Source organism: Wyeomyia smithii, chromosome 3 (genome assembly GCF_029784165.1).
Source record: "Wyeomyia smithii strain HCP4-BCI-WySm-NY-G18 chromosome 3, ASM2978416v1, whole genome shotgun sequence".
Classification (NCBI taxonomy): Eukaryota; Metazoa; Arthropoda; class Insecta; order Diptera; family Culicidae; genus Wyeomyia; species Wyeomyia smithii.
The window spans coordinates 111,072,039-111,088,214 of record NC_073696.1 but is presented as its reverse complement, the minus strand read 5'-3'; the positions used below and the strand labels follow the sequence as shown (position 1 = coordinate 111,088,214).

Below are 16,176 nucleotides of genomic sequence, written 5' to 3'. Positions count from 1 at the left end.
TCCAGAAACCAAATGTAGGGGGAAATTTGCGTCTAGAGCTCTATAGCAATGTTTTAGAGAAAAACTTTCTTCTACAAAGTTGTTACATATGATAAAGCGCTTATTGAAAAATTATTAAAAATTAGGGTGACCAGAATTTTCGATGCAATCAAGTATCTAACTTTTTTATCTTTGTATATAGAAGAAAAACTTGTTCTACGATGTTATAGCTCCAATAATTTTAAGTAACTTTGTAAAAAAAGTTTTTCTCTATCTTTGAAAATAACCGATTAATATTGAAAAAACACATTTTGCGCTCTAACTTCTTTATTTCAAGTTACACCTTAAAACTGTCTTCTAACGACTTTTAGAGCTTTTTAAGAGAAACAATTTGCAACGCTGATATTGTAAATATCTTAATTCTACTCAAAGTTATTAATGTTTTTCATAAAAAACATGCGTTTTTCATTTGTTTGTCATTCTTTTTGGGGCAAACATAAAAAATATCTCTTGGTCTCAATTTGAAGGGCATACTTCACTCTATAAATGGAGGAATTTTTAAAAATATGTTGTTTTTAAAATTTGATTAAATTCAATTTTAAAACGTGACAAAAATTTCGATAATTTCATATATTACGCATATAAAAGCAAGCAGATTTATTTTTCTGGTTTTTTTTCTTATAATTAGAAATAATTACCCTCAATTTGATCCAAAAAGATTGAAAATCGATCAACTGGTTCAAAAGAGACTGGTGTAGGGCTCCATCCGAACAAAAGCATCTGGCACGACAACTTCACAAAAGACTGAGGAACCGAACGAACTGTCTGGTCTCCACAGCGAAAGCACGATACATGAGCCAATTCCTTTACAGTAGAATCTCTACCAAAGTTCTCTGGCAACGGGTAAAAAAACTAAGTGTATGCAGGCAGACATCATTCGAAATCTGTGATCTCGACCCTGATGAAATAAATCGCGTGTTTGTGGCGAACTTCGCTGTGAGCGGCAACGATAATAGAGGCAACGGAGTACATCTTAACACACCTCATAATTTCTCTTTTCGTGCTGTGGAATGTTGGGAGGTTGTTAATGCTCTTTGTGACGTGAAATCGAACGCAATAGGACTGGATAACATGCCGATGAAGTTCATTAAAATCATATTACCGTTGGTCGTCGATCAAATTACTCATATTTTCAACGTTATTAGACAAAGCTGTGTATTTCCCACTTGCTGAAGGATGCAAAAATAATTCCTGTCCGAAAGCAGCGCAATTTATCTTCAATATCTAATTTGAGACCCATAAGTATTCTGTGCGCATTATCGAAAGTTTTTGAAAAATTGATTGGGAAGCAGATTACTTCTTATACAACTGAAAATAACTTGCTCTCGGAGTTTCGGGCTGGTTTTCGAAAAGGTCACAGTATCAAAACAGCTATCATTCGGGTATATGATGACCTAGCAGTTGCTTATGATAAAAAAGCCGGTTCTATACTGTTGTTGCTGGATTTCTCTAAAGCGTTCGATACAATCCATCATCACAGACTATGCTTAAAGCTGCAAACACAGTTCAATTTTAATTCTGATGCCGTAAACCTGCTGAACTCGTATCTAACTGAAAGAAAGCAAACCGTTTTTTGTGGAAATCGCCGATCCAACAGCTCTGTAATTACTTCGGGAGTGCCGCAAGGATCAGTTCTTGGTCCATTGCTATTTTGCTGCTACATTAACGATTTGCCTAATGTCCTAAAGCACTGCACCATACAATTGTATGCTGATGATGTACAACTGTACATAAGCCGATTGGGTCTTGGACAAAGTGAAATGGTTGAATTGGTAAACGATGACCTAGCAAGGATTACACAATGGTCTCGACGGAACGGATTACTCGTCAATCAAAGTAAAAGTAAAGCGCTACTGATCAAAACCAGATCACGAAATGCTGCTCCACACAATTTAGTGCCAGACGTCATTATGGATGGAGGAGTGATTCGATGGACGGAGAATGCTAGTAACCTGGGCTACTTTTTCCAAAACAGTCTTGAATGGGATGGGCTTATACGACAACAATGCGGAAAGATTTATGCTGGATTACGAACACTACATTGCTGTGCCACGTCTGCTCCAGTTAGTACCCGTCTGAAACTGTTTAAAAGTTTGATCCTCCCTCATTTTCTATTTGGAGATGTGGCTCACATCAATTCCGGTGCTGGTGAACTGCGAATACTACGCGTTGCCCTGAACTGCTGTGTAAGATTTGTGTACGGCTCAAATCGTTATTCGAGAGTAAGTCATCTGCATCAGAATCTCATTTGATGCCCACTGCTAAAACTTTATGCGCACCGTTCTTGTATATTTATAAAGAGGCTTATTACAACGTGCACACCGTCAACGCTACACCGGAAACTGATGTCCATGCGAGGTCGTCGTCTTCAAAATCTTGTTATCCCATCAAACAATTCGTCTGTTTACGGAAACTCCTTGTTTGTTAGAGGTATCGTTAGCTGGAATATGTTGCCCGCTGAAATAAAACGTTCTACATCGGAGGCAATATTCAAGAGAGACTGTTTAAATTTTTGGAGAGCTTAGAGAGATTAGGCTTAAAAATAAATTTAATTAATATACATTAAGGTATTTGAAAAACGAGCCTTCAACCGGAAGTAGTGAAATTAAAAAGGTCAACCTTTATACTACTGGAAAAATAAAAATAAAAATAATAAAGACATATTGATGAATAGCCAAAATACTCGAACACTTCACTTTACTCTAAACATCCGAAAAAAAATCACGAAATTCATTATTTTTCGACCTTTCAGAGTAGGGTCCCCCTGTAAAAGGTTTTCGAGTGTTTTACAGCTTTATGCAGCTTCCAGAAACCGGATGTCGCCGGTCTCCGGACATCAATTTCAGGCCTCCAGATTTACCCGAGGGCCTGAAAATCGTTTAAATATAATCAGTATATTTTAACGATATACGGAAAATCTTGACCTCTTTGTCATTTAAGATAGGGGGCCTCCTTTGTAAAAGGATCAGAATCAAGGCTGCAAATTTTCGACACTGCAAACGAAATGACGAAAACAGTATTTTCACTGTCTCAAGTTGAAACGACCTTCAGTGCCACCGGTTTCAATTTTCAATGAAAGTCCGGTCATTGAAAGAAATAAGATGTTTGATTTAATGTCGAAATTATTTGATTACATTACAGTGTTACAGTTTTCATATGTTGAAAAAAAAAGAAGAAACTAGCTGTTTCATGCTACAAGATAAGGGGCCATCCACTTTCAACAAATTTTTTAAAATTTAAGAATCTCAAACAACTTTTTTTCCTGTAGGAGCCTATGACCACTGCTACCATTAGTTAGATATATTGTGGTTAGATATATTGTGGTATATCTCAAACAACTTAAATGAGTTTATAAATATGAGAAGCAATTTGGGGGCTATTCACACTCCACGTGAACTGTTTATGTTGGCGAATGTGCAAGATTCATACATTTTTTTAGAATATGTGTGAACGATTGTCTATAAAGTAGAAAGGAGGTCTAAAACCACCAAAAACTAGTCCACGTGGAATATGGCTTATCAAATAGTTAGAAGTTGCGTGTTACGTGACGTCGTGGGTTGTCGTTGAGAAAAAAGCATGTAATACACTGTTGAGCTTATTGGGGCTCAACATTGTCTTTGAGAAAAAAATTGGAAACATAGTAATAAAAATCGATGTATCAATATTTTCTTATCTTAAGAACTAATTTGGGAACAAAATAATTAAACTTTACGTATCGCAGCTTGTTGTTCAGTACCTGCTTGAGCCGATTGTTTGTATGCAATATAAATCGCTAAAGAACCACTTTATTTTCAATTCATATTTTAGCATGCGAAACACTCTTTAAATAGCAGGAAATGCATGCATAGTAGCCCGGTTCCGGACGGCCGACGACGCTGAGGGGTCTCCTACGAAAGGCGGAAAATCAAAAGGCGGAATCACGAAAAGCAGAATTACAAAAAGCAGAATTACGAAAGGCAAATATATCATAAGGCAGAGGCGTTTAAAAAATGGTTTTTTTTCGGATGGTGATAAAAAAATAACTAAGACAGATAATTGAGTTTGATAAATTTCCCATGGAAGATAATCTAGTTAGCTTCCTCGCAAAAAATTTTACATACTTGCGTACAACCTTCCGGCAGTTAACCGGAACATTCGCCATGGCGGATATTCTGCCACTCCATCTCCTCCAACGATCGCTCCGAGTAGTGGGCCGACGCCAGAGCCGGCCAAAACACCGCGTCTTCGGCCTTTTGGAATTTCTTAATGAACGACGCAACTTCCGGCAAGCACTTCGTACTATAAATTTCCCCGTTCGCGGTAAGTCCGGAGCGAAAAAAGAGCAACTTTGACATCTCTTTCTCGCTGATTGTCAGCCACAGCAGCATTTTCTTGGGGAACATTGTGTGTGAAATAAACTTCACCTCGGTGCTCACTTCCTTCTTGGGGGAGGTAAAATACGAAGTGCCCTGTCAGTCGTTGCCATCCAGGTTGTGACAGGACTTGTCGTCCATCACCACCGCCAAGTAGAGATTTGCTGGGAGAATCGACTTAATCATCTTATTCAGGCGCTGACGCTGCGTCATTGCCTGCAGCTCCGAGACTAGTGGACGGGACTGCTGCTTCCCAATATATATCTAGAGAAACATTTCAAAAGGTCCTATCTGCTTTCATCGTTCTTCCGGAGCGTCCTTTTAGTTTGGTAATGGTTCAACTTCAGTAACTCTCCCAAGCGTGGTTTTCGTTCAGAAGGTTAGAGGGATCCCTCCGCTATCAACTGGTGCAAATAACGTGTCATAAAAGGTGTTCAATAAGTTGTGGCGATTGAATGAAAGTGATCGATCAAAAAATCGATCAAAGCAGATAGGACCTTTTGAAATGTTTCTCTAGATATGTCCGTGTTCACCAGGTACTTTTCCACTGTTTGGCCGCTTGCACCGACCTCTTGGCCGAGCGCACGCAACGATGTAGCCTCTTTTTCTTCGGTCTTCCTCTTCAGCATCCTTTGAAGCTACTTGTCACTCAGGGTGGGTTCGCCACAGAAGCCAGAATCACAAAAGGCAGAAGCACGAAAGGCAGAATCCTATGACCGTACACACAAGGCAGAATATTTCAAAAGGCGGAAATATGAAAGACTGAATTTCGAAGGGCACGAAATGCAGAATCACTGCAAGCAAAACCTGACTTACGATAGCCAAGAGTGTGATGGCAAATTGATGTTAATCCTGGTCACGGTACCAAAACTGCTACTCTACATTGATTATTGATTATTATTTGGTAACCAGACTTAAAAACTGGTCGCAAGCAATGACCAGATGAGATGCAGATCAAGCATAATTATTAGATTCGAAACGCGCAAACTGGTTTGGCTTAGGTCTTTAAGACTTTCACGGCGTCGCGGAGAGTAATTTTTCGATGTTAGGTATAACTTACACTAGTCTCAACGGCTTGTTGAGTATAATTAACTTAAAACAATACATGCGGAGGAGACGCATAATCGAGGGCAAGGAACCGAGGTGGCACAAAGCCGCCGTGGTTTTCACAGTCCGAGCCGGCCGCCGACCCGCCGTAGGAAGCGGCGGCCTCTCGCATACAAACGACTGGTCTACTGAATTTTTAAGATTATTCAAACACGTTTTCTTTTCCTTAGTTAGATCCAAACGAGCGGTAGCGAGTAAGGACAACATACGCTTAGACAATAGAGTCGGCTAAAGGCCGCGAGTGTGTGTTATTAAAGGGAAAATACATGATACAATGTTAGTAAAGTACATAACCAAAATCGAATCTGCCATTCGTGCTTTTCGTGATTCCACCTTTTGATTTTCCGCTTTTCGTGGGAGACCCCTCAGGGCCGTCGGCCGTCCGGAACCGGGCTTTCTTTCAATGCACTGATTGTTGTCCAGTATTTCCCAGATGTTGTTGGTGCCGGAACGGGCATATCTGGTGTCCAGGAGCTGCCGCACGATGTCCTTTTTTGACACGACAGGGTACCATTCTTGCAACGCGCACACTTCAAAACGGAGTAGTTTCACTGTTTGCGCCATCACGGTTAGAGTTCGACTGATAGAGCTGTCAATTTTTTTTGCTAACTCATGGGTCAATATGATTGATGCTGCAGGCGTAATTTCGTCAATGCATGTAAAGGTAAATCCATGATAAATCGTCAAATTTTGTTCATTTTTTCAACGCAAACGTTATCGCGCATCGCGCTAGCGTGGAAACGTCTATACTCAGGTATAACGAACCCGTGTGGTCGAAAGCGTTGGGTATTTTCAGTTACCGTGGTAAACTGGAAAGCACCTACAGGCTCATGTGCCTGAGGGTCGCATGCGCGTAACAAACCGTGTCATACGAGGCAATATGCGTCTTGGATGGCATGATGTCTATCAGCTTCGTAATCAGGTAGCAGCGGGGATGGCCCAATTCTACCAAAGGTAGATGGACTCACCGACTCTATCCGGAGATAGCTGGATGGATCGAGAGGCGCAAGTGGGGAAGTTAACTTCCACCTGACACAGATACTGTCAGACCATGGCTGCTTTAGGCTGTGGAGTCACCGATGTGCCCATAATGTGCGGATGTGAAAGAAATCGCTGAGAATGTGCTATTTGTTTGTCCACGTTTCGCAAAGGTAAGGAGCGAAATGTTGGCAGTAAGCGGGACGGATACTACTCCGGAAAACACAGTGGGAAGGATGTGCGAAGACGAGGGTACCTGGAGAGCAGTCATCACGGCTGCTTCTCAGATTGTTCCTTCGCTGCAAGGCATCAATCGACGGGACAGCCATCGAAATGCCAGTGAAGGCTAACCTTGCCTTCAAGTAAGCAGTGAAGTCAATATATTAACAATGGGTACACTAAAAGCACACTCGCCCTTCTCTCTGAAGCAATTCCTAACGGTGGAACCGGGGAGATTCGGGCTCGAGAAAATGAAGAAACGTAGATCACCCCTCCGCGGTTTCCACTGGCTCGCCAAAGCTTCCTATATCGCCCTCAGTCTTTGAAACAACAAGCAAAATTTGTGGAGTGTTAAATTACTACAATCGAGTTGGTGCCGCTTTCTATAGACTGGGCAAATGAGTCCGTCCAACCAGAATTTCGTTTACCGCTTTACAAAAACTTCTCGTTTTGTGCCTTGAGAAGCATACATCACCTCTGTATGAGATCGTTCACAGTGCACGTGTTCTGCATTGACGAAGTCTTTTATCGGTCGCTTTAGCCTCTCGATAGCACTTCCTCGTCTGGCGTGTCACAGAATTTGCTGTCACCATCACAGTGGCAACTCCGTCAGCTGACAAGCTCTAGATGTTCTACCGTGTTCTCCTCGACTTGTATACGTTGGCCAGCCGGGCGCGGATCGTTCCTACTACAAGATGGTGATCTGAGTCCAATTGGACATTTGGACAACAACCACTTATAGATCACTTCACTACATTCCTAGTGACCGACTCATTAAGTCCTTCAGAAAAGACTATCCAAATATCTGTATCGCCACCAAACTGTACAAAACCGTAGGCAGCTTCTATAGTGATGTCAAGGATCCTGTAGATAAAAATGAGAAAAGCAACATAATTTATAAAATTCCGTGCAGTGGCTGCAACACCAACTACATCGGAATGACGACCAAAAAGTTAAAAACCAGACTCTACGGACATGCATCTCATGTAAACAATCAAATTCTAGATTCCGACACACAAACCAACAGTCAATTATCCGAGCTGAGAGAGAATACTGCTCTCATAGAGCACTGTATCGACACACAACACAGATTCGACTTCGACAGAACATAGATAATAGATAGAGCAAAACACACAGCTTCACTACCATTCTTAGAAATTTGCCTCATCTACTGTACCCCACAAATAGTGAACCGTCGAATTGATGTTGATCATCTCAACACAGAGTACGTGGGAATCTTACACAAACTAAAAAAATAGACCCGAAGGAAGTTTAACAGCTTACAACACTGAAACAGAAAACTGAAATTCCGCCTAAGCACTCCGAAAACATATACAAATGCACCCACCACTAATTGTACAAATGTAAGCATAAGTTTTTGAAATTTCCCATTAGATTTACTTTAATGAGTGTATAATTTATTTAGCTATTTAAAATTGACCGAAAGTTTGAAAATTGTTGACCATAGTTAAAGTGTCATCTGACGTAGAACAGTATAATTATTTTAAGTAGAATATTTATATCAAATATAAAAAATTATATAAATCTAGATAAGCATTTCAAAAGGTCCTATCTGCTTTCATCGTTTTTCCGGAGCGTCTTTTCATTTTGGTAATGGTTCAGCTTTAGTAATTCTCCCAAGTGTGATTATCGTTCAGAAGGCTAGAGTGATTTCTTCGTTAACAACTTGTGCAAATAACGATTTATAAAAGGTGTTCAATAAGTTGTGGTGATTGAATAAAAGTGATCGATCAAAAATCGATCAAAGCAGATAGGACCTTTCGAAATGTTTTTCTAGAAATAACACCTCTCAACAGTTCCACCTGATGAAAGCATCAACAAGTGCTGAAACGTTGGTACGAATAACAACAAATACGTTCTAAATCTAGAGTTTAAAGAGTGCTAAGCCGAAACTCTTTCATTGGCAGAAAATTGGTTTACAAATTACTCCGAGCTACGGGAAGCGTTATGCCCCGCACGTAACAAAAGAATGTTTCTGGTTACATAACGGTAATTCTCATTGAAAGCTGACCGATATTCCATCAGAAATATGTTGCTCAACATATATTTTCGATGCAATAACACTTTTCACTGGTGGAAAACAACAATTGAAGAGCTAATAACACCTAATTCAGCTGAGAAAAAATTAGACTGTATGCAACGAAAACTTTTTTTGTATTTTTTTTTTATTCTCGCTTATTTTCCGTCGGTCTAGTTCCGCCACTGTTGTGGCCAATCACCGACGCCCAGGGAGGCGACTCCACACCCAGGACCCTAACTCACGACCCGTTTATTAACGGACCGGCGCCAACGGCTTTACTTCCTCATGCGATGGAAGGCGTGATCCCAGAAATTTTTCGCCTCAGAAAATCTCCCGGTGTCGGCTAGGATTGAATCTAGACCAGTTGGGTTGGTTGTGAGTGGATCACGCCACCTCACAACCATCGACACCTATGTCGGCGGTTGGATTCGGACCCAGGCATCGAGCGTGGTTGGCGGAGACGTTACCAACCACACTAGGCCCCCGCTCTTTTTTGTATTTATTTACATTTTCTGATATTGTAGTGCTGCCAAATTGACAAGGTGACTATAGAAAACATAGATTCAAGCAATAGAATTATCATTTTGTTATTGAAATGTTTCTCCATTGTAAATCGGAGGGGGTGAATCTTGCCTGAACGGTGTTTATTACCCCCTACTGAGTAGAGTTTTGAGGTTCCAAATGCCGAGTTTCTAATCATTGTCTTTTTTCGTTCGTCTGGGTCGATACTAGGGAAACTGCTTCATTATTCATCTCATTAAGCCGATATTCACGAAGAATGCACGGATTAAACACCAAATTTTCACGGAATTATTAAACAAATAAACTAAATATGCTTACGTACTCTTATGGAATCGTTTAGCATTGTATATTAAAATAGATTAGCTAGATTTATCCTAAATTTTGTAAAACAAAACCATTTTTCACAACGCTTCCATATCCATCTCAAAACTTGAATCACTGCTCAATTATTCATCTCACGACGCCCCCATATTCATCACACTGTTAATCATGAATGAAACACATTATCATGAATAAACGTAGCCACAACCCGTCGTAGTAGTTACCTAGATATCCGCTGCAGTTGTTTACATGCAAAATTGGTAACCCAGGTGACCACTACAGTGCTGTAAATTTATGTCAATTATGTCGGAATAATTCAATATTATCAGCATAATTTTTTCGTATTAACAGGAACTGATTTGGCAACTTTTGATTTTCTTCAAGACAGTGAAAACAGATGAAAATACATACAGTTGAAATTAAGGAATTGAAGAAATTCATCTCATATATTTCTGCTAATTCAAGCTTGTTTTGGGAAATTTGAGGTGAACGTTTCAAAAATTGAAGTATTCTTAGTGTAGTGAGTGATTTTGTTTAGTGATTGAAATAAAAAGTGGTCCGCTAGCGATGAAAAAAACTTTGGTTGGCTGCTGAACGAGTCCCGTTGTAGCTGTATAGAACGATGCGCGGATTTTGTTTTCTGAGGTAGGTGATTGAATTAAATGAGTTTTCGAGTGCAGATGCCCGACTATAATATCAAATTTAGTGCTTTTAAGTGAGTTTTTGGGGTTTATACTTTATGTGGAATCTAAAGTGAACTAAGAAGAATCCATTCCATGGATTAGCAGATTGGTTTAAGAAGAAAATATGCGTTTTTTCCTGTTTCCAATTGTGTTTACATGTTGAATGAGATGAATATACGGGCTGAGATAAATAATGGAGCAGTTCCCCTAGTTGTTCCGATTCGTATTAAATTTCTGAAATGTTCGTAGTAGGGTACTTTCACTAGGACCGCGACACCTATCCTCGTAATGGGGCTGCCGTTTTGGGTATAGTTGGATAAGGCTGGCGAGACACCGTATTTCATAGTTTAGCCGACATGGGAAACAGACGCTCAGACAAGCTGCCCTTCAAAGAGAACAACTCTCTCTTCCCTGTCAGTATACGACCAAGTTCTCACCGGTTAACCGATCTTCTCTTGTTTGTTCTTGGGAAGAGGAGTTGCTGGACAATATTCTCTGGACCACGCTAGGGTCTATTCCATGCCAGCTAGTACGAGTTGTACTGCTGGTACGCTCTGCTTAAACGTTTACCAATCACATGTTTTAAGTATGTAGTAAATTACTATCAGAAGGTATTGATAGTAACTTTTGCGAATAATTATAAACGTATGTGATATCATTTTTTGTTCATCCCAAATAAAATGTCTGATTTGTATTGCGCAAAAAGTAAAAAAAAACTTGGGATATCTGTGACCGAAAGTTGGGTACGTATTTTTTATGTAGGTGTAACCAAAATACCACGCATTTATAAAGAACACAATATGCATTGATACATTTTAGCATTCCGGCTGATGTTCATTATCATCGGTATTTATAATCTGGCTGAAGTAAATTGGTTTCCGTTTCTAGTTTTAAATTTCCGATGCATTACGGTAACGGTAAAATGTGACTGAACAGAAACATAAATTTAATCCTTAAATTAATTGCGAACAAGCAACAAGAAATGCAATACCAATTGAATCGCTGAACATAAAAGAGTAAATAAAATTTCAAAAAATAAATCACCGATTGTAGCAATAAATAATTGTTCATACGTGTGTAATAATCAGTCTTGTTAATGCATGTATGCGCTTAATAAACAGCGAATTACTTCAAACCGAATGATTTTTGCGAACAGCACTCAGCACACTGCTTCGCATATCTGTGCCCGCTGGGTCCCTGTACCATACGCTCGGGTGCCGCAACATCTCTCACATAAAAGTCAATCAATTTTTCATTACGCAGGAACGCTTTTATGGAAATGTCATCATTGGAGCAGGCGGTTGTGAAAGGGAAACATCAGCTGCATAGCTATTGTCGTTACGAGTTTCGTAATTTTATTGCAACGCCTTCTCGTAACGTAAAATAGCGGGTTTGATTGAACCAAGGAAATCAAGACGATCGTTTCTGCTGCCGGAATGGGGTATGCTTTTATTGACTCGTGCTTCCGGTCATCACGAAGCCAATCAAAGCTAACTGTCACGCCGGAACAAAGGAATGTGAGATGCATATTTAATAATGGTGTTTGTTTGAAATGTCATGCATTTCGATTTGCTATAGCTGTCAATAACGCCAAGCACAAGTTGCAGTAATAATCAACTCCGTTGATAGAAAAGGATAGAAAAATATATTTGCGCTGTATATCGTCCTTTACCTCTTACTGCTTGACTATTGTTGCCCACTAAACGTAATATTCTTCGCAAACATTCCGACAGCAGTTGACAACTCACTGTCATAACTTATCCAGGAAAGTATATTAGCCACTCTATAAACTATATGGCAGCGTTTAACCCGTCCGAGTATTGAAACTGATAATAAGGGAAGCGCAAAAGTGGAAGAATTTCAGGTGCATCTTGCCTTATGACCAAAAGGATGGCCTTCACGCTCTCGGCAGGTTTCTAACAATGTAACAGACTTCCACCGGAAAAGGAATGTGAAAATATGCTTTCTCATTTCCTGTGCCAAAGTTCGTTCCGCTTAGCATGGTGGAGAACGTTTGCATCGGGGAAGATAGTTTACTTTAGTCTTGACTCGGCGTAGAGGTTGAACACATTCTAGCTGATAGCCTTTGTTGGACCATGCGGTGGGTCCGTCCCTGCGTGTGCTACCGGTATATGCCCCCCATTCGTTGATGAATTGTCACAAGGCACGTAGGGTGGTGATAGTAGATGATGCTTCTTAGTCCTACATATTTACTCGGTAAGTACTCTGCCAGTTGGCGGACCCATTTTATTCGTACTATATGACAGTTTTTACTGCCTTACGCTGTTCTTGCCCGAAGAAATGTCGACAAAGTTGAACAGTTTTTTTCCCGTCGTCGCTCCTTCAAGTAGACTGCTGTCGGCAAGTAAATGAAGAACATTCAGTGTCAACACAAAAGTGAATTTCAAGAAATTATGAGAAGGCAATCTAGGAGAGTCATCGCTTTGACGGACGAAAAATTGCTTTACTTTTCCTGGTTAGCAGTCAGCGAGAAGGAAAAAAAGTGACTGAGGATGGTAGATGGGTTCTATACCGTATGCACGATCATTGTGGATTTTCAAACTTCCCTTCATAGTAAGATGTTATTTTGAACAAATTTCATTTAAATGATAAAAATGAATGTAGATCCAGTATTTGAAGATAACTTCACTATTGAATCTACTTGTGGATTTAATTTGTTGTTTAGTTCAATAACTTAAACAATCGTTATATGTTCGAATCCTGGCTATAAAAATACTGTTTGTGTCAATAGGCTCGTATCATTAGCCCCGTAATTATCTTGTATACTAATAGTTGACTTCAAAGTCTGTATCAAATACACAGAAAGGTCAAGTTTCGACAGCGGAGAATTAACACCAAGGCTTTGTTAACCTGTATTTTTGAATAATAAAATCCAATTCAATTCAAAACCGGTGGTAATTGAAAAGTTAAGTTTTTCTTAATTTTTCTAGGAAATAGTTACTGCCAAAGTTGATTATGAAGAACTCAAGCCTGCTGAGAATTTCATCCTGTTAAGCTTTGAAGATAAAAACGTTTTCGGAGATTTCGTTGCATTGTTGTAATAGCCCTCAACACCCGAAATATATTTAATTTAAATATGTTAATTAAAAAACGCCATAACTCCACCTTTTAGTTCGAATGAAACTCATCGTATACGACATACGCTTAGTTGTAAAATGTTGGTGAGATAAATTTGAGCAAAACTTTGCTCAGAATTGAATTATGAATTCAATTGCAACCGTGCCTACCTTACAGGTAAGCCACGCTCGGATTCTTCCCCAATATGCATGACCCAACAATAACAACGCCACAAAGGTGGCAGGCTCATTTGATGGGAACGGGAAGACAGGAAAAAAGTGTTTAGATTGTGACAGTTATTACACCCCAACGAAAAGATTTATTACGACAGTTTTATTTTCCCTCCGTTGGGAAGCGAGATGGGAACTGTGCACTCATTACACACGATTCACTTTGGTTCATTTGGTTTTCGTGGTCGACAAAATTGATAGGACATTGTCACGATGGGGTAAGCGATTTCGATGATTAGCTGCCTGGGTTAGTTATCAGGAATTGCCACGCAACGATACGTCGTCGGCTTGAAATTGACCAGCGAATCTTATAGGTTAGGATATACTGATTAGAGTTGGGGTTGACCAACATTTTATAGGCACCAGAAAGCCATTTGATTTGACAAGCATAATAGCAGACACTTTACAACCTTCGAATAATGTGCACCCGGAAGTGAGGTTATATACTTTCTATAGTACAGTTTTGGGACTATACCCTTGTTCCAAGATGGATTCTTTATGTTTGTATTCCGAAGCAATACGGAAGTGGATGTAAAAGTATTGTGTCTTTGGATGTAAACATCTAAGGGGTTCAGATAAAATTTCTCGTCTTTGTCGCTACACGTGGAGATGGTTTTTCCTTATCTATGTCCATCTTACGCTAAGGCTCTACTACTGGTCGCCTGTCACACAAATAGGACGGTCGATGAGGATCATCGAGCGGTGCTTAAAATTTCATGGCTTTTTGGCATTGTCTATAATTTTTCACTTTTATGACATGAGCACTGAGCAGGGAATGTGGGAAAGAAGATACATTTTGCTCTAGATGGAGAAAATTGGTTTCTAAGGTAATTCGTTCGACTTTGTTATCGTAATTATTAATTCAACATTTTAAATACAGTAAATTTTTCCAGTCGCATTAGTTTTTTTCTTCAAATAGTAGAGTTAATTATATCACACGCTTTTCTGAACAATAATTTTGTTGGGTAATTTCAATTATTATTAAAGAGAAATACAAACAGCTTAGTTTGGTTTGTTTGCTTTATACAACATACCATCCTACTTGTAGTCTAACCTTTCTAACAGCGCATTTGTTTTTTTTATTTTTCTCTGTTACTGCAGGTTACATCCTCATGGGCACACTGAAGGCGCCGAACTGATAGTCCCGATAGTCTATAAATCACTGCGGCTGCCACCATCACCTGCACAAGCAATGCGCAAACATGTGTGTGACAACGAGAATTTATCCGTCTGCGCTAAGTGAACTGGAAAATCCACTACTGAAACCGCTTTTTATCAATATTCACAAAACAATAAAAATAAAAATAAAACATAATCATCGTAATTGAGCCCCGTAACATTTATCACGGAAAAACTTCAAGCTCAGGCCGACTGGCAGCGCCATTCATACCCGAACAGATTTCTCCGGGCTTCCGCACGTGCCACTACCCCCCCTACTACATATTAGAAGCAAGAGCAGCATCCAGTGCGACACTTTGGTATCCTTTGCTATTTCCCAAGCAGGTCCCACGTGTGTCCCGAATCGATGCACTCAATCACTTTGCAAGCTTGTCGTCGATCCTTGCACCGAGCACAGCAGCCACAATAATAATAAAAATAACAACAACAATAACAGCATCGACAACGACTGAAGAAAAGCTTGGTGGCAGGTGGAATCGATTGGAAATAAAGCGTGTGAATGTGTTCCACCGACCGGGGGTGGAGGGGTGAAGTAGAAAAGCCTCATCGTTGGTAGTGCAGTGAAGGAAAGAGCGCGATCCGGCCAAGGACTGGCAATCTTTATCAGTTTTGCAGTGACTGAATCTCGAATACACAATAGGAAGAGCGGGGCGGCGGTTCAACGATGGGAAAAATGAAACACCGCATTGCATTCAAATTTAATCAAGTGTTTCGTATTATATTTATCAATATCTTTATTGCGCATTTTACACTCGGATTACAGCAGCCAGCAGCCGACAAGGAGAAACATGGTAAGTAAAGCAGTTGCATCGTATAAGGATGTATAATCAATGTTGGGGAATTTTACGGCATTGTAAACAGATTTAATGGATGGGATTATGCACACAGCGTTCAGCGGTTCAGAATAGGAATTTAACAGAAATTCTATGCAAAAAACTCCTATCCGAAATTTCCTTTACTCCGATCAAACTCAAAATCGTCATATTTTTTCTTTATCGGAAAATTGCACAGGGCGACACAATTTGATATAGAGTGGCCCAAAAAGCCTCCCCAGCTGGTCTCGAGGTACGATGCTGGCCTAACAAGCCAGTCGTCGTAGGTTCGAGTCTCGACTCGGGAGAGACTGTTAGTGTCAGTAGGATCGTAGCGCTAGCCCCGCAATTGTTCTATACACTTAACGGTTGGCTGCGAAGTCTGTGTATAGTAAACAGAAGGTCAAGTTCCGAATCGGAATGTAGCACCAAGGCTTTGCTTTGCTTTTGGCCCAAAAATGGACTTTTTCCAAAATGTACTATTTTTGAAAATTTTGTAACTATTGAACCGTTTACCGACTTGTAAGCTGTCAGTGTAAAACTGACGGTAATTATTCGGCGCCTGAAAAACATGAAACTGAAAAATATGTTAAATATGAAAGTGTACTTCAAGTA

At 39.9% G+C, this 16,176-nt stretch overlaps 1 protein-coding gene across 1 annotated transcript in view; it reads left to right on the top strand.

Moving 5' to 3' along the window:
- The window catches only part of LOC129726561 (nephrin-like), an 875,571-nt gene that overhangs the window by 179,774 nt on the left and 679,621 nt on the right, over positions 1-16,176 (top strand). The window contains exon 2 of the mRNA XM_055683414.1: positions 14,672-15,540. Coding sequence (XP_055539389.1) covers positions 15,414-15,540 — 127 coding nt within the window. The 5' untranslated portion in view covers positions 14,672-15,413. The remainder of the gene's footprint in view (positions 1-14,671; positions 15,541-16,176) is intronic.